General features: G+C 40.2%; 1 protein-coding gene across 3 annotated transcripts in view; it reads right to left on the bottom strand.

The window, feature by feature from the left end:
- fer (fer (fps/fes related) tyrosine kinase) overlaps nucleotides 1–12,361 on the bottom strand; it is a 36,595-nt gene extending 24,234 nt beyond the window's left edge. For all 3 annotated transcript variants that reach the window (XM_038971140.1, XM_038971142.1, XM_038971141.1), the window contains exons 1-8: nucleotides 12,258–12,361; nucleotides 7,101–7,408; nucleotides 6,378–6,551; nucleotides 6,071–6,170; nucleotides 5,455–5,638; nucleotides 3,167–3,304; nucleotides 1,146–1,265; nucleotides 776–898 (exon numbers count right to left, since the gene is read on the bottom strand). In XM_038971140.1, the coding sequence (XP_038827068.1) occupies nucleotides 776–898; nucleotides 1,146–1,265; nucleotides 3,167–3,304; nucleotides 5,455–5,638; nucleotides 6,071–6,170; nucleotides 6,378–6,551; nucleotides 7,101–7,310 (1,049 nt within the window). In that variant the 5' untranslated portion in view covers nucleotides 7,311–7,408; nucleotides 12,258–12,361. The remainder of the gene's footprint in view (nucleotides 1–775; nucleotides 899–1,145; nucleotides 1,266–3,166; nucleotides 3,305–5,454; nucleotides 5,639–6,070; nucleotides 6,171–6,377; nucleotides 6,552–7,100; nucleotides 7,409–12,257) is intronic.
- Nucleotides 12,362–15,232: the final 2,871 nt, after the last annotated feature.

Here is a 15,232-nt window from a genome sequence, read left to right as displayed (position 1 = left end):
AAAAATCTGATATTGTCCTCCAAATAGTTGTGCATACCATATCAAATGTCATTATTGAAAGATCATGTCATCACACTTCTCTTTCAATTCTACTTGCTAGTTTTTGATTTCACACTTCTTTTGCATACTTTTTATAAGGATTCATGAAGTCTATATAAAAAAATTCTAATTACACATATAGTTCTTTGTCTGTAGGATATATTTGCAAGTAGCTGCTATCTGAAATAATCTCACATAGCATCTATCATCTTTGGAATGGAAGAAGAATTGAGCAGTACATTTATGGTAGAAACTTGTCCGATTAATCAGGTTGTAATAAACAATTACGGGTATATTCAGTCTGAAACATTGGAGTGCAACATCCTTACAAGCCACTGACAGAGTATTTTGTGTAGATCGTTGACCAAAAATTACAATGAAATCCATTTTAATCCCACTTTATAACACAAAATGTGGGAAAAGTCAAAGGGGTGTGGATTCTTTCTGAAGGCACTGTATATCCGGCGTGCATTTCCAAAATGCTTGCGCATGCGACAAACACTTGCACAAAATGTAAACAATAGCTGAACAATAGCTGAACGTCACCGAACCAAAGACCGACTAGCTACGTTCCCTCGCATTCAGCTGGCACTGGCAAACTTACCGGCTCTCTGAAAAACTATTTCCTGTGGATATTTTGTCTAAAATGTCTCAAATATATAGATATATACACACACACACACACCAATTAATTGTGTATTATAGCCTGATTTAATCAGACAAGGTAGCAACGTACTCAGACTTCCTTTCACATGTTCTGGTGGACTCCTCGATCTTGTTCTCCAGGTCCTGCATAAGATCCTCCTTGCTGCGTAGGCTCTGCTGAGTGAGGACCAGCTCATCTGATGTGGATTTTAGCCTGTGGAAGAAGATAGTGGAATAAATTGTTGTTCTGACCTTTGACATAATCAGTCAGCCAACACAGATACACTATATCCTAAGTCAATCAGAAACACTGTACTACAGCTGAGATGAGACAGTGGATGGATCTCAAAAGTCCTTCCTTGATTCCTCGCAACATCCTCCCACCTTCTTTTCAAAACATCAGCGCGAGACAAGGTCGATGACCGCAATACTCTCCTCCCTTCATACATTGTTTTACTCACATCGCTTGTAAACTGTCTGCAGTCAAATTGTTCCATAGGATCTCGTTTGCTTGAAGATTCTCTGTTTCCTCCAACAGTGAAATGTCAAATTCTACATTCGGTTCTTTGGTTTCTGGAGACCTGGAAGATGACATCACATGTTAACCAAAATCATTTAAAATGGGGACAAAAGTACTGTTACTTAAAGGAAAACACCCCAAAACTATTTTGGGGCATTTGTTTTATTAGTCCATTGTTGATATAGTCCCAAAATGTTTTGCATTTCAGCAAATCAAGTTTTCAAGATATTTAACTTTCAAAATACAGCAAGCTGTCCCGTATGATGCAAAAAGCAGCATCATACGGGCCAGATTTCGGTATTTTGAAAGTTATGCATCTTGAAAACTTGATTGCTGACATGCAAAACATTGAGACTATATCAACAATGGACTACTGAAACAAAAACGAAAAGATAGTTTTTGGGTGGAGTTTTCCTTTAAAGGTGGGCTGAACTGACTGATTTAGCCTCTAGGTCAATCCTCCTCATTAGGAAATGTAACTGAGAATGAGATTTGGGTCTTGGAGGCATGCTTTGATGCCTCCATGTTGTCTCGTGTGTGTGTGTGTGTGTATGTATGTATTCGCACGCAGGAAGCGTTTGTACACACTGCCAAAACAGTACACAATTAGTCACTCACCCTTCTAGATAACTTGAAACAGTCTAATCAGGTCGAGTCTGGAAGTAGCTTCCTTCGTCAATTAGCTTCAGCCGGCTGGTGTGTGACCGTGGCAAAGTTGGTTTGACTTTGGATAGCCTATCTGTGGGGCTAGTTAGGGACCGCCAATTAATTAAACAATGTGAATGGGACAATATTTTCATGTTTAACACCTTTTAGTTGTCTCATTAAATGCTTTCAATATTTGTAGATGAATTTCTACAATACATAGTGGTTTTGAGGTTTATAATGGGGCGGCAGGGTAGCCTAGTGGTTAGAGCGTTGGGCTAGTAACCGAAAGGTTGCAAGTTCAAATCCCCGAGCTGACAAGGTACAAATCTGTCGTTCTGCCCCTGAACAAGGCAGTTAATCCACTGTTCCTAGGCCGTCATTGAAAATAAGAATTTGTTCTTAACTGACTTGCCTAGTTAAATAAAGGTTAAATGTAAGTCGCTCTGGATAAGAGCGTCTGCTAAATGACTTAAATGTAAATAATTAATTGAAACTTGGAGCTATTGAAATGTTAAAATATTGTCCCAATATTGAGTGTACAAAACATTAAGAATACCTTCCTAATTGTGAGTCTCCCCCCTCCTTGCTCTCAGAACAACCTCAAGTTGACTGGATGTCCTTTGGGTGTACACATAGGAAACTTTTGAGTGTGAAAAACCCAGCAGCGTTGCAGTTCTTGACACAAACCTGTGCGCCTGGCACCTACTACCGAACCCTGTTCAAAGGCACTTACATCTTTTGTCTCGCCCATTCACCTTCTGAATGGCACATATACACACTCCATGTCTCAAGGCTTAAAAATCCTTCTTTAACCCGTCTCATCTACACTGAGTAAAGTGGATTTAACAAGTGACATCAATAAGGGATCATAGCTTTCACCTGGTCAGTCTGTCATGGAAAGAGCAGGTGTTCATAATGTTTTGTACACTCATTGTACATTGTGTAATTTACTGTTAGTCCTTCACTAGCACCATAGGGATATCCAAAGTCAAACCAAATTGACCATGTGCATTACGATTGGGTCTTGATGATTACTTGGGTGCTGCCAAATGTGGGCAGGATTGAAATAAACCCAACCCAAAGAAAACTGTGGCGTTACCTTAATTCTGTGACATTTTCCCCCCATAATCATCTCACAAATCTCAGATTTTGGACGAGACTGACTTTATGACCAAAATGATCCTATATACCCTTTGTAGTAAATTTTGACACTAGAATAAAATGTTTATGACTCATCAATGCCACATGGCTGTTTTCAACCAGAGAAGTTGTTTTTTTGGTTCAGTCTCTTAAGGCAAAATCACTAAAACCTACCTGTAGACCTCAATGAAGTGTTCATACTCTGACACAGGGTCAATTTGGTCGATGGACGTGTGTATTTCTTTGTGGACCTTCACTATTTCATCAGTTAAGAGACTGGTAATTTCACTGTATTCCTCCAAAATCCCCTTCCTGAAAATGACAAAACAGTTGGAAAATCATAAAACACAGTTAGAATACGCTCAATTTATCTATAGTATAAATCGCTATGAAATATATTTTCAATAACTAAAAATATTGTATACATATTTCTTTGAAGTTGGTGGACCAAACTGAAGGCAAAAAACTCAAGTGCAAGTCTCCACTGTGTTGCGGGAAATGGGATGCAGGGGAGGGGGATAGTTGTTTCGAATACAGCCTAAGTGTCGTTGCAACTCGCCAAACTTCCACAAGGGGGAAAGTTAGAAATACAGTGATCCCTCGCCACTTCGCGGTTCACTTATCGCGGATTCGCTATTTCGCGGATTTTCATAATGCATTTTTTTTTTTTTTTTGGTGCATTGTGCTCTGCATTCTGATTCGCTAAAAACTCACTCCCGCTTCTTGTATCAAAACATGCTACGAATTGTGCTATCATTTTGTCGTCTCGTGCAGTTATGTGTACGTACATAAAACAGCTTGGCAAATTTACATTAAGTTGGCCAAATTATCTTGTAATTTCGAACATCTCCTAAACCCATAATGTCGACGAAACGGCCTACACGTGAGTCACTGTATTTGTATACATGTAATAGTTGCTAATTGTAAAAAAAAAAAAAAGTTTTCTATTTCGCGGATTTCACTTATCGCGGGTCATTTTCGGAACGTAACCCCCGCGATAAACGAGGGATTACTGTAGTTGCTTAAAGTAAAACAGCACCCAAAAACCACCTTTTGTTATTCGTTTAATTAGTCCATTGCTAATATAGTCACAAAATGTTTTGCATGTCAGCAATCAAGTTTAAGATACATAACTTTTCAAATACATAAATACAGCCGGTATGATGCATTTAGCATCATATGATGCCGGCTGTAAACAAATACCAAAAGAGTTTTTGGGTGCAATTTTATTCAGTGTTGTAGTACTCGAGTCCGGTCTCAAGTACTACAAAAATATAAAAGTACTACAAGTACTTGAGTACTACAGTTTATGCTAGCTAGCTGCTAGTAGGATGTCATGTTATGCCACTGGAGTGGGTGAGTGACTGACGTTTGTTTATATTGTTTTTCAGAGTCTATACACAGCTAGAGATGCAGGTGTGATTTGGTAAGCTAGCAAGAACTTGAACGACTGAAAAAAATCCATATGTTTCTAAAGAATCCATATGTTGTTCTGAAACATGAACACAGAAATACTGGACATTTCTAACTCTTATTATGGTGGTGACCTCTCAACATTACAGTCATGGTCTTGAACTGGACTCACATATTTCATTTAACTCTGTCTCGGTCTCACCCCCCCAGTCATGGTCTTGAACTGGACTTGATTTTCTCCTGTCTTGGTCTTGAATCGGTCTCACTTTAGGTGGTCTCGAACACTGGTTTTACATTAAAGCAACTATTTCTAACTTCCTACTTGTGGATTGCTGACATGCAAAACATTTTGGGACTATATCAATAATGGATTAATTAAACAAATATCAAAAGATAGTTTGGGGGTAGAATTTTCCTATAAACAGGACATCTGAAAATGCCTCTGCCTCCTAGTAATCCCTTGACAGCTATGAAATTATGGGATTAAGCCTCATCTGGGATCGTCCCACATGACAACAATAACTCCTAACTCGCTATACTAAAATCATTCTGGATTTATGTAATTCAAAAGAATGTTTAAATTGCCTGACATGTTAGGGTGTTACAGATATGGTAATCTGCAGTGTGCTGCTGGACGTCTAGGTTGGGCATTGCAGAAAAGGAACACTTTGCACACAGTGACATATGCCCCCAAGTGTGTAAACAAACAACATTTCAGCCCGTAGACCTTCATCAGTTCTTAACCTAAGAGTCAGGACCAGAGGTGTAGTGGAGGGTAAACACCTTTGTGGAAAAATTCAATTATTACTTTACTCACTGCGAACAGCATTGTTTACCTACCTTATTTTTCCATACTACATCACTGGTAAAGACGTAACAAAGTAGCATGACTTAAAGTAACATATCACAAAGAATTGAAACAAAGTAACCTAACATAAACACACTTGGAGCATACATCGTAGTACATTGACCTCCAGCATCTTTTCAAAGCCATTAGATATCATGCGTATGTTGTAATCCCTTCCCGAATCTCCGCTTGACACACTCACAGTGCACTGATCATCTCCTCCTGCATCTTCTGCAGGGAGTCGAGCAGGAGGGGCAGCGTGGTGTCGTGGTAGTGCTCCTGGTGGAGCTGGGCGCTCCGCACCGCCAGCACGTACTGGTTGTGGAGGTTGTGCAACTTCATAGTGGTCTTGTCGTAGCGCTCCCTCGCCTTCTCTGGCTCCTTGCCTGAAATCAAAACAAGAAGACATTTTTTTATTTCACCTTTTATTTAACTAGGCAAGTCAGTTAAGAACAAATTCTTACTTACAATGACGGCCTAGTGGGTTAACTGGGGGCAGAAGGACATATTTTTACCTTGTCAGCTCGGGGATTCGATCTAGCAACCTCTCGGTTACTGGCCCAACGCTCTAACCACTAGTCTGCCGCCCCAAAGAAATGCTGTGCTGCTGGTTTGTACGGAGGTTTAATTTGGGTGTGCCTCATCATTCGCCTCCCTAGACATGTCAGTCATACGATCTGCCTCCAGAGGTTTGGTGTGGTAGGTATTGATGCACTTCAGATGGTTTCTACTAAGACTTCATGCATTTCTAAGGAAAACTGCACTACGAAAACATATTCAACGTGAGTTTTCTGTCAATGTTCAGTAGAAATGTTTACCTTTCACCATTGCTTCTCTGTATTTTTCTTTGGCACTGTGGGCATCCTTTGTCAATTGTCTATAGGTGCCCTTTAACTTTTCTAGGTCACTTTTTGTCACCTAGAAGAGATAATATCAGAAACATCACATCGTCAACAAAAGCAACATTAGCATCTTTGACGTAAGTAAAGTTGACCTCATTTACACTCGGACTACATGTGAAACACCCTGTCAGCAAACGCCCCATAACCGTAAATAAAGTCAATGCACAGGGAGGATAGTGTATGAAGAAACGGTAAATGTGTGTGAGGTGAGTGTATACAGTACCTTGTTCATCTCGGACTCGATCTGTGTGTGGATGCTCTGGTAGCTCTTCTTGACCTGCTGCTTGTCTTTGATCATCATGGTGAGTCTGTGCAGAGGGCCCGAGTTCAGCTCCTCCGCGTGACACTTCATGATCTGACTCAGCTGTTCCGTCTGCTGGACCACGTGGGCCCAAGACTGGAGAGATGGAGGTGGAAGACGAGAGGGAGGTGGAAGAAGAGAGAATGATAGATGAGAGGGAGAGGAAGAGGGATATAGGAGATCGAGATGTCACGCCTGATTTCAGTATATAGGAAAATCAACTGGAACTTTTTAAGGCATGATGTATTGTGCAAATGTTTTCTTCTTTGAAGAAAAAGCATTTAACACCTCCGGTAGAAAACTTTCTACACAACGCTGTGACTGATCTCCCACTATAACCAAGTTCCACACTCCCCTTCCAACATCCTGCTCAACAGCAGAAAAACAACCCACATTCATAAGTGTGGGAGTCCCACTGGTAAAAACATCAGGTAAAAAGGGAGATATGGTCTTAAATGAATCTACATGTTCACTGGTGTGTGTTGTGTCTGTAATAATATAGCATATCATTTTGGCTTCGACGGTCAACAAACCACCATCTTATCATCTCCTATCTTGCCTTAGGTTGCTGTAGTCTGTGTTCACTGTTGGGTCTGTATTGTATCTGTCTTTCCTGTGTATTGATATGTTTGTATAGGAATATACCTTGGAGACGTTGCTGATGTAGTCCATCTGGGAGGAGTTGTCGTGCTTTTCCACCTGCTGGCTGATGTTGAGGAGAAGTGATGCGTACTCCTTGTCGCTCTTCACCCGTAGCGTCATGAAGCGCTTCACCGTCTCCAGCAGCTTCAGCTCCCAGTCCTGCAGCTTCAACAGCCCGTCGTGGGAGTTCCGCAGGTCCCGTCCGAACCCCATCGTCCCTCTTCCCTTCAGTCTTCCTCAAGGCACGCTGTTTAGTCTCACACTTCGCCGGGCCGAGAGGACGGGGAATCACCCTCAGGTCTGCATCTTTCCTGGGAGGAGGATCGAGAGGGACAGAAAACTAAGCATTGATATTTGCACATACAGAAGCTATAGTACATGGGTGAAACCTATTTTTCTACAAAGTACAGCAAACAGTTGGTGGAAGGTTTTCTATGACATAGCCTAAATAAAAAGGTACTCCTTTCATTAGCCAAACCCTTTATAGACTGCAACAGCCTGTTAATGGAAGAGGCAGAGTTCTCTGAAATAAAGACCCATGAATGAGGAGGGGAGGATGACCAGCTTAGCTCAGGAAGTGGGTGTGAACAGTGAACAGCACAAAACTGAAGCGTAACAAGAGACGCAACACATAGACTAGCCCTAGCCGCATCACACCATAGCTCCTCAGCTCTCAGGTAGCCTGTTTAAACCACACGGACACATTAAAACAAAGTCGATAGAGAGGGCAGAAACCATTGTTTGATATAATGTATCTACAACAACAGGATGTAGGCTAGTCAATTCTCTAACATGAGATATAAGGGTCAACCTTTATAGATAGGGCAGCTTATACACAGACAGACGTGAATTCCCTCTACCTCTGCTACTACTAGATATTTAATCCGTCTTTAAACCTCAGGGGGGGGAAAGCGCATTATCTCCGAGCCTTCTGTTCTGTTCCATTGTCTCACACAAAATACACACCAAAAAAAGAGGGAGTGCTAAAAAAAAATAAAGTACCAAGAACATATCTTGAACTGTCAGGCAAATACGATTTGTCAAAGATGTACCAAAGCATCCCAGAGGCTAGAAAAATGTGGTTTGCTATTTGGGAATGTGGTTGCGTGTGTCCCAGTAAGATCACACGTGCCACCCACTGTAGACTAATTGGAAAGGAAAGTCTTCAAATAGTGTGCCTTGATCTAATATTTGAAAACGTGCAATCTCCCTTATGAGAATGGAGCGGCTGAAATTCAGAGATGTAGAAACTTGACGAGAACCGCCTCATTTGAAACCGCCTTATTCGTCAAGCAGACTTGTCTAACCTGTGTCATAAGTGGGTCATAGCATAAATACTAGGACAAGCACAACAAGAGGCTACTAAGCAAACACAAAATGTCCTCCACATTCAGGAAACCTTTTTTAGTCTTGAATTCTAACAATTATAATGGTACAGAAGATCATGTGAATTGTATTTAGGCTGTCCATGCAAAAATCAAGTGGACGGAGTGTCAGGTTTTCGGTCAAGGATCACAGTGAAATATTCAGGCTTGTTGCACATTCTTGGCAAGATGATGTGAGCACTGCCTGAAAGGAATTCAAAAGGCGTCATTTTACCACCCACAAGTCACAGACGAACAAGGATGAGGGACATGACTCCACTCTACAGCGCGAGTCTAAAACACCATTACAGAAGCTGGATCAGAAGCAAATCTTTCACAGCAGAAGACAAAAGCATGAACCGAACCTCAAAATGATAACATAGGCCTTTTATCATCGAGGAAACCCCATAAACTGACATACACTAGGCTACTAAAAGTTAACTAGCTAAACAGGGACTTTGCCATTCTAGAAAAGCTTCTGTATTAGCCTAGGCCTAACAACCATGCATTTCTGTGAAACCTGATCTCCTGGCTACCACCTGCCCCTTACATTACTGTGAACAGTTAACATCCCCTTTACAAGGTGGCTTTGAACACTAACCTGTAGCCACAGGCAACACCACACGTTTGACCTCAACAAAGAACATTTTCTCGAACACCTACCTCTAGTCAGATAAGATCAAGGGAGCATCTTCCGTAACACAGACTACAGTGCATGTTCAAGTCATCAGTGACCTACCAAATGTAAAAGCCACCAGCACGCATCCTGAGAGAAAGTATGAAAGAAAACCACGAGGTGGTTATAATGCAATTGATGTAGGCCGGCCTAAGAATCAAGCCACGGGACACCAACAAGAGAACGCTTAGGGGTGCCGCAACTCCCTATTCTCAAACATCGTAGACTATATGACAACAAAAAAAAGGATTGTTTTGTATGTTTCAATGTGAGTTTTAGCAAACTATAGGCCTAACTATGACCAGGCTGATTTATCCCACTAAACTAAAGCCACAAAATGTCAGTGTCTGACTGATAGGGAGACAAAAGTGGGATTGGCAAACACCAACTAGGGATGGGGTAAGAAATCGATACAGTAGAGTATACTGTGACTCCAAGTATAGATAAAAATGATAAAATAGCTAGGTAGTTATGTTAGCTAGCACTATACAGTTGTACCTGCGCCAAAACTCCAGTATTTCTCATCCTATAGTCATTTTTACATGTTTTAAAATGGTGTGCCAACATGTTTTGAGTACTTTTATCTTCCTAAACTCGTTTTCTAATGGCTCTCTCTTGTTCCTCTGCAGCAGACATAGTGAGCAATATGTTTGGAACGTCAAATTGAATAAAATCGCAAAAAGCCAAAAATAAAGAATTGTGATAAATATAGAATTGCAAAACGTATCACATCAGCGCCCAAGTATCGTGATAGTGTTGGATGTCCCCGGCAATTCCCAGCACTACCACAAACGTACAAAAACAATGGAGTTGACTGCGAGAACACATTTCAGCATTTGACATCCTGATAAACAAAGACCATTGAATAGGTCTGTGTTAGTAGACATTTAACACCTTTCAAGCCTTTTTTTCTCTCCATGCTACACAGTATCATTAGGCTAATGCAAGAGAGAGCAAAGCTGTGGACTTGGAGCTTCAGGAACAGGAAGCTGTAAACTGTGGTACACCTTCACCTTTTTCCCTGACACAAAATGGTTGTTGGTTCCTCCATCATCAGGCAGGCACATCTCAATACTTAGCCTTTAGGGTCTATAAAGACAACATTGAAAATCAAGCTTGCATAACATACCCGAGTCATCCACAATAAAGAAATAGCCTCTGACTGGCCATCTAGTGAAAGTACAAGAGGGAGTTTGTTGTGTCACTTACGAGACAGATCACTTTGACCTGACAGTGTATCGTGACAACAACAAACCTTGGGTACAAAAAAAGGAAATTCAGCCAAAGCCAGCGCATTTCATGAGCACATTTCATAAGCCCACAGATGTGAAAAACTTGTCAAACAATAAGTTAATGATAAAGATGAACAGCTCTCAATTTCAAACGACTCTTTGTAGTAAAAGATATAGGCTCTTTCAGTCCAAGCTTCACCAAGAGCTAATAAAGTTTCTATTGACAGAGTTTCAGGACAAAACTAGTCCCCTGTATATAGCCTTGTTATTGTCATTTTATTGTGTTACTTTTCATTATTTTTTACTTTAGTTTATTTGTATACATATTTTCTTAACTTTTTCTTGAACTGCATTGTTGGTTAAGGGCTTGTAAGTAAGATTTTCACGGTAACACCTGTTGTATTCGGCGCATATGACAACTAAAGTTTGATTTGACCTAAATGAGGGACGAGCAAGGTGCAATGCCCGGACTATTTTCATGATTTAATGCAGCCTGGAACAGTCACAGTAAATGGGTGTCAAATGGGCCACAATGTTGTTTTTTTGTCACATTTGGGTTCTTTTCCTCCCTAATGTGTGCAACGAATGAGTCAAACAGTGTGGTTGTACACTTGCACACAGGAGTATGACAGTGAAATGTCTTCATGTGATGTTGTTACAATACTCTCTCACCAGCAATAACACAATTAGAGTGGGTGGTGGTGGGCCGCTGAAGGAGATCATCAGTGGGAGTTAGCTAAACTCAACAAGGATTTGCTGTGTGCTACAGAACAGGGTCTGTAGGGGGGTACTGCTACTTAAATACCCCATCTGAGCGAGCAGTCTAGTAAAGGAATGTCCTCATTCTTCTCACTGGTGTGGCATGAAAAGGTCATGGAACTCAAGGCTGACAGACAAACAGTGTCCCTGACATGAAACAACTGATGATGATATATTGTTGTCTGGATTTGCATTTCTAACCTCTGTGTATTAATGTAGGTGTATGCAAACACTGTAGTTAGGCTATTCGTTGGGCAAATGAAATACATTAGCTATCTATGATGGGAGAGATTATTGGACACAGCTGGTTGAGTGTGACAAAAGGTTTTGTCAAGTCCTATTGGACCAGTTGGCTGTGATAAGGTTTGCTGTAACTGCATCCGTTCCCTCCGCCCATTTTGTGGCAATTCATAATACAGTACTTCACAGCAGCATTGAACTTTTACCCAGTAATACTGGTTATAATGCAAACAAGTTGTCATATGTCAAAACCATTTCTGCTAAAACAATAACAATCATGATTAACTATTTGAAAGCTGACATAATTTTAACCGTTTCACCTAAAATGGCTATTTAACGTTACATGTTTCCCATCCCGAGGAAAGTTTTTGTTAATATTATGCAGCAAAGCAAAGGCATTAGCTAGCTAGCTAGCTAGCTAGAACAACACATCAGCCAAAGCTCCTTACGGTGCCTCTTCTTACCAAGTACAGTCCAGTAGTTAGTTAGCTAGCAAGAGTAGGTTAACTAGCTAAATCTGAACATAATCTGATTCACATTGGCAAATTAGCTTGCTAACTAGCAAACTATTTTAGCGTTAGCGTGCTAGGTAACGTTACCCACAGTGACTATTTTACGGGTGATAAACAGCTATGTATTATAAAAGGTCGCTATAATAATATCATGGCTAATTAAGTTATCCGTATTTTTATTAGCTTGCTAGCTAACCCGCTAGGTAAACTTTGCTATTCCTGCTAATAATGTCGGGTGTCTGGCTGGACGTTTTTTTCTTAAGGAAAAAAAACTCCTAAACCCTTTCTCGAGTGTTCGTTCTCTAGCAAATATCACATCTACATGTCGATTCCATTCAAATAGACAGTTGATACAATCAATGACAGATTGCACTCACTTTATACTGATAGTTTCTTTTCTCTTCTACTATTTCCTGATTCCTTGGTATTCTTCTTTTCTTTTGCTCCGCTGCCTGAGTTGGGATTCGGGAGGGGTTTCCGCTTGAGCTCTGTACTGGTACCATAGGATTATGACGTGTGTGTGTGTGTAAAATATTGTGTTTTAGAAAGAAAGATAAATGGTTAAATTACACAGCTCTGATCCTGATATACAGTGCCTTCAGAAAGTATTCATACCCCTTGACTTATTCCACATTTTGCTGTGTTACAGCCTGAATTCAAAATGGATGAAATATATGTTTTTCTCTCACCCATCTATATATAATACCCCATAATGACAAAGTGAAAACATGTTTTTAGAAATGTTAGCAAATTTATTGAAAATGAAATACAGAAATATCTCATTTATGTAATTATTCACATTCCTGAGTCAATACATGTTAGAATCACCGTTGGCAGCAATTACAGCTGTGAATGTTGCAGCTGTGAAAGTCTAAGAGTTTTGCACACCTGAATTGTAAAATATTTTGATTGTAAAATTCTTCAAGCTTTGTCAAATTGGTTGTTGATCATTGCTAGACAGCCATTTAAAGCCATTTAAAGTCTCTAACTAGGCCGCTCAGGGACATTAAATGTTGTCTAGATAAGCAACTCCAGGGTATATTTGGCATTGTGATTTAGGTTATTGTCCTGCTGAAAGGTGAATTTGTCTCTGTGTCTGTTGGAAAGCAGACTGAACCAGGTTTTCCTCTGGGATTTTGCCTGTGCTGTTCTGTTTGTTTTTCTCCTAAAAAACTAAATTTTCCTTGCTGATGACAAGCATACCCATAAAATGATGTAGCCACCACCATGCTTGAAAATATGAAGAGTGGTACTCAGTGATGTGTTGTGTTTTCCCCAGGACATAACACGTTGTATTCAGGACATAAATTTGATTTCTTTGCCACATGTTTTGCAGTTTCACTTTAGTGCCTTATTGCAAACAGGATGCATGTTTTGGAATGATTAAAAACAATTCTGTACAGGGTTCCTTCTTTTTACTCTATCAATTAGGTTAATATTGTGGAGTAACTACAATGTTGTTGATCCATCCTCAGTTTTCTCCCATTACAGCCATTAAACTCTGTAACTGTTTTAAAGTCACCATTGACCTCATGGTGAAATCCCTGGGCAGTTTACTTCCTCTCCAGCAACTGAGTTACAGTAGGAAGGACGCCTGTATCTTTGTAGTGACTGGGTGTATTGGTACACCATCCAAAGTGTAAATAATAACAACACCATGCTCAAAGAGATATTCAATGTCTGTTTTTTTTAAATTAACTCATCTACCAGTAGGTGTCCTTCTTTGCAAGGCATTGGAACACCTCCCTGGTCTTTGTGCTTGAATCTGTGTTTGAAATTCACTGCTCAACTTAGATACCTTACAGATAATAATTGTATGTGTGGGATACAGAGATGACGTAGTCATTCAAAAATCATGTTAAACATTATTATTGCACACAGTGGTCAATCATCTACACTGATTGAAGTGTGTTTAACAAGTGACATCAATAAGGTTGTGTCCATGCAACTTATTATGTGACTTGTTAAGCAAATATTTACTCCTGAACTTATTTAGGCTTGCCATTACAAAGGGGTTGAATACTTATTGACTCAAGACATTTCAGGTTTTCCTTTTTAATTCATTTGTAAACAATTCTAAAAACATAATTCCACTTTTACATTATGTGTAGGCCAGTCACACAACATCTCAATTTAATCCATTATAAATTCCGGCTGTAATACAACAAAATGTGGAAAAAGTCAAGGGGTGTGAATACTTTCTGCAAGCCCCAATGTTCATCAAATCTTACTACTTGCATGGAGTATGACAAAATTCTATAGAGATATTTGTAAAGTAGGCAGGCATACTGTAAGGATTTCCTATTAATTATAATTGATAAGGAACAAACTGATAACTCTCTTGGCCTATTGCTTGGTGTGAGAGTCTTATCAGTTACATGTTTATCATCAATTATAATAGCCTTATGTTTACACTATCAGTTGAAAGAGACTACAATAGTAATGTTGCCTACTACATACTCCATAAATAAGTTCCCAGGGGTGGGACTGGGACCATATACACTACATGACCAAAAATATGTGGACACCTGCTCTTCGAACATATCATTCCAAAAATCATGGGCATTAATATGGGGTTGTTCCCCCCCTTTGCTGCTATAACAGCCTCCACTCTTCTGGGAAGGCTTTCCACTAGATGTTGAAACATTGCTGCGGGGACTTGCTTCCATTCAGCCACAAGAAAATGAGTGAGGTCGGGCACTGATGTTGGGAGATTAGGCCTGGCTCGCAGTCGGCGTTCCAATTCATCCCTAAGGTGTTCGATGAGGTTGAGGTCAGGGCTCTGTGCAGGCCAGTCAAGTTCTTCCACACCGTTCTCAACAAATAATTTCTGTATGGACCTCACTTTGTGCATGGGGGCATTGTCATGCTGAAACAGGAAAGGGCCTACCCCAAACTGTTGCCACAAAGTTGGAAGCACAGAATTGTCTAGAATGTCATTGTATGCTGTGGCGTTAAGATTTCCCCTCACTGGAATTAAGGGAGCTAGACCGAACCATGAAAAACAGCCCCAGACCATTATTATCATCATTTTCACAATTTCAGTGTTTTTTCGACCTCATAGTGTGGAAATATAATTAAAGAAAACTGGAAATCACGTTTGTGACTGCACTGCGCCTTTAAAGCACTGCACATTGATTAACACTTATTCCTGCATGAAGGTAGTAGCACCCTCTAATGGCTTAAAATATCATGTATCATATCCTAGTTCAGTCAAACCAAACCTGTGCCCAGCCTTTGTTTTACAACTTTTTTCTAATAAATACTAATTCCGAGTTTGTGACTATTACCCATGCAAAATAACTTGGCATTGATCGTTTTCATGTTTTCTGGCAAGGTGATCATCAGAGCC

Source organism: Salvelinus namaycush, chromosome 31 (assembly GCF_016432855.1).
Source record: "Salvelinus namaycush isolate Seneca chromosome 31, SaNama_1.0, whole genome shotgun sequence".
In the NCBI taxonomy this organism is placed as follows: domain Eukaryota; kingdom Metazoa; phylum Chordata; class Actinopteri; order Salmoniformes; family Salmonidae; genus Salvelinus; species Salvelinus namaycush.
This window is presented reverse-complemented; position numbering and strand designations above follow the sequence as displayed.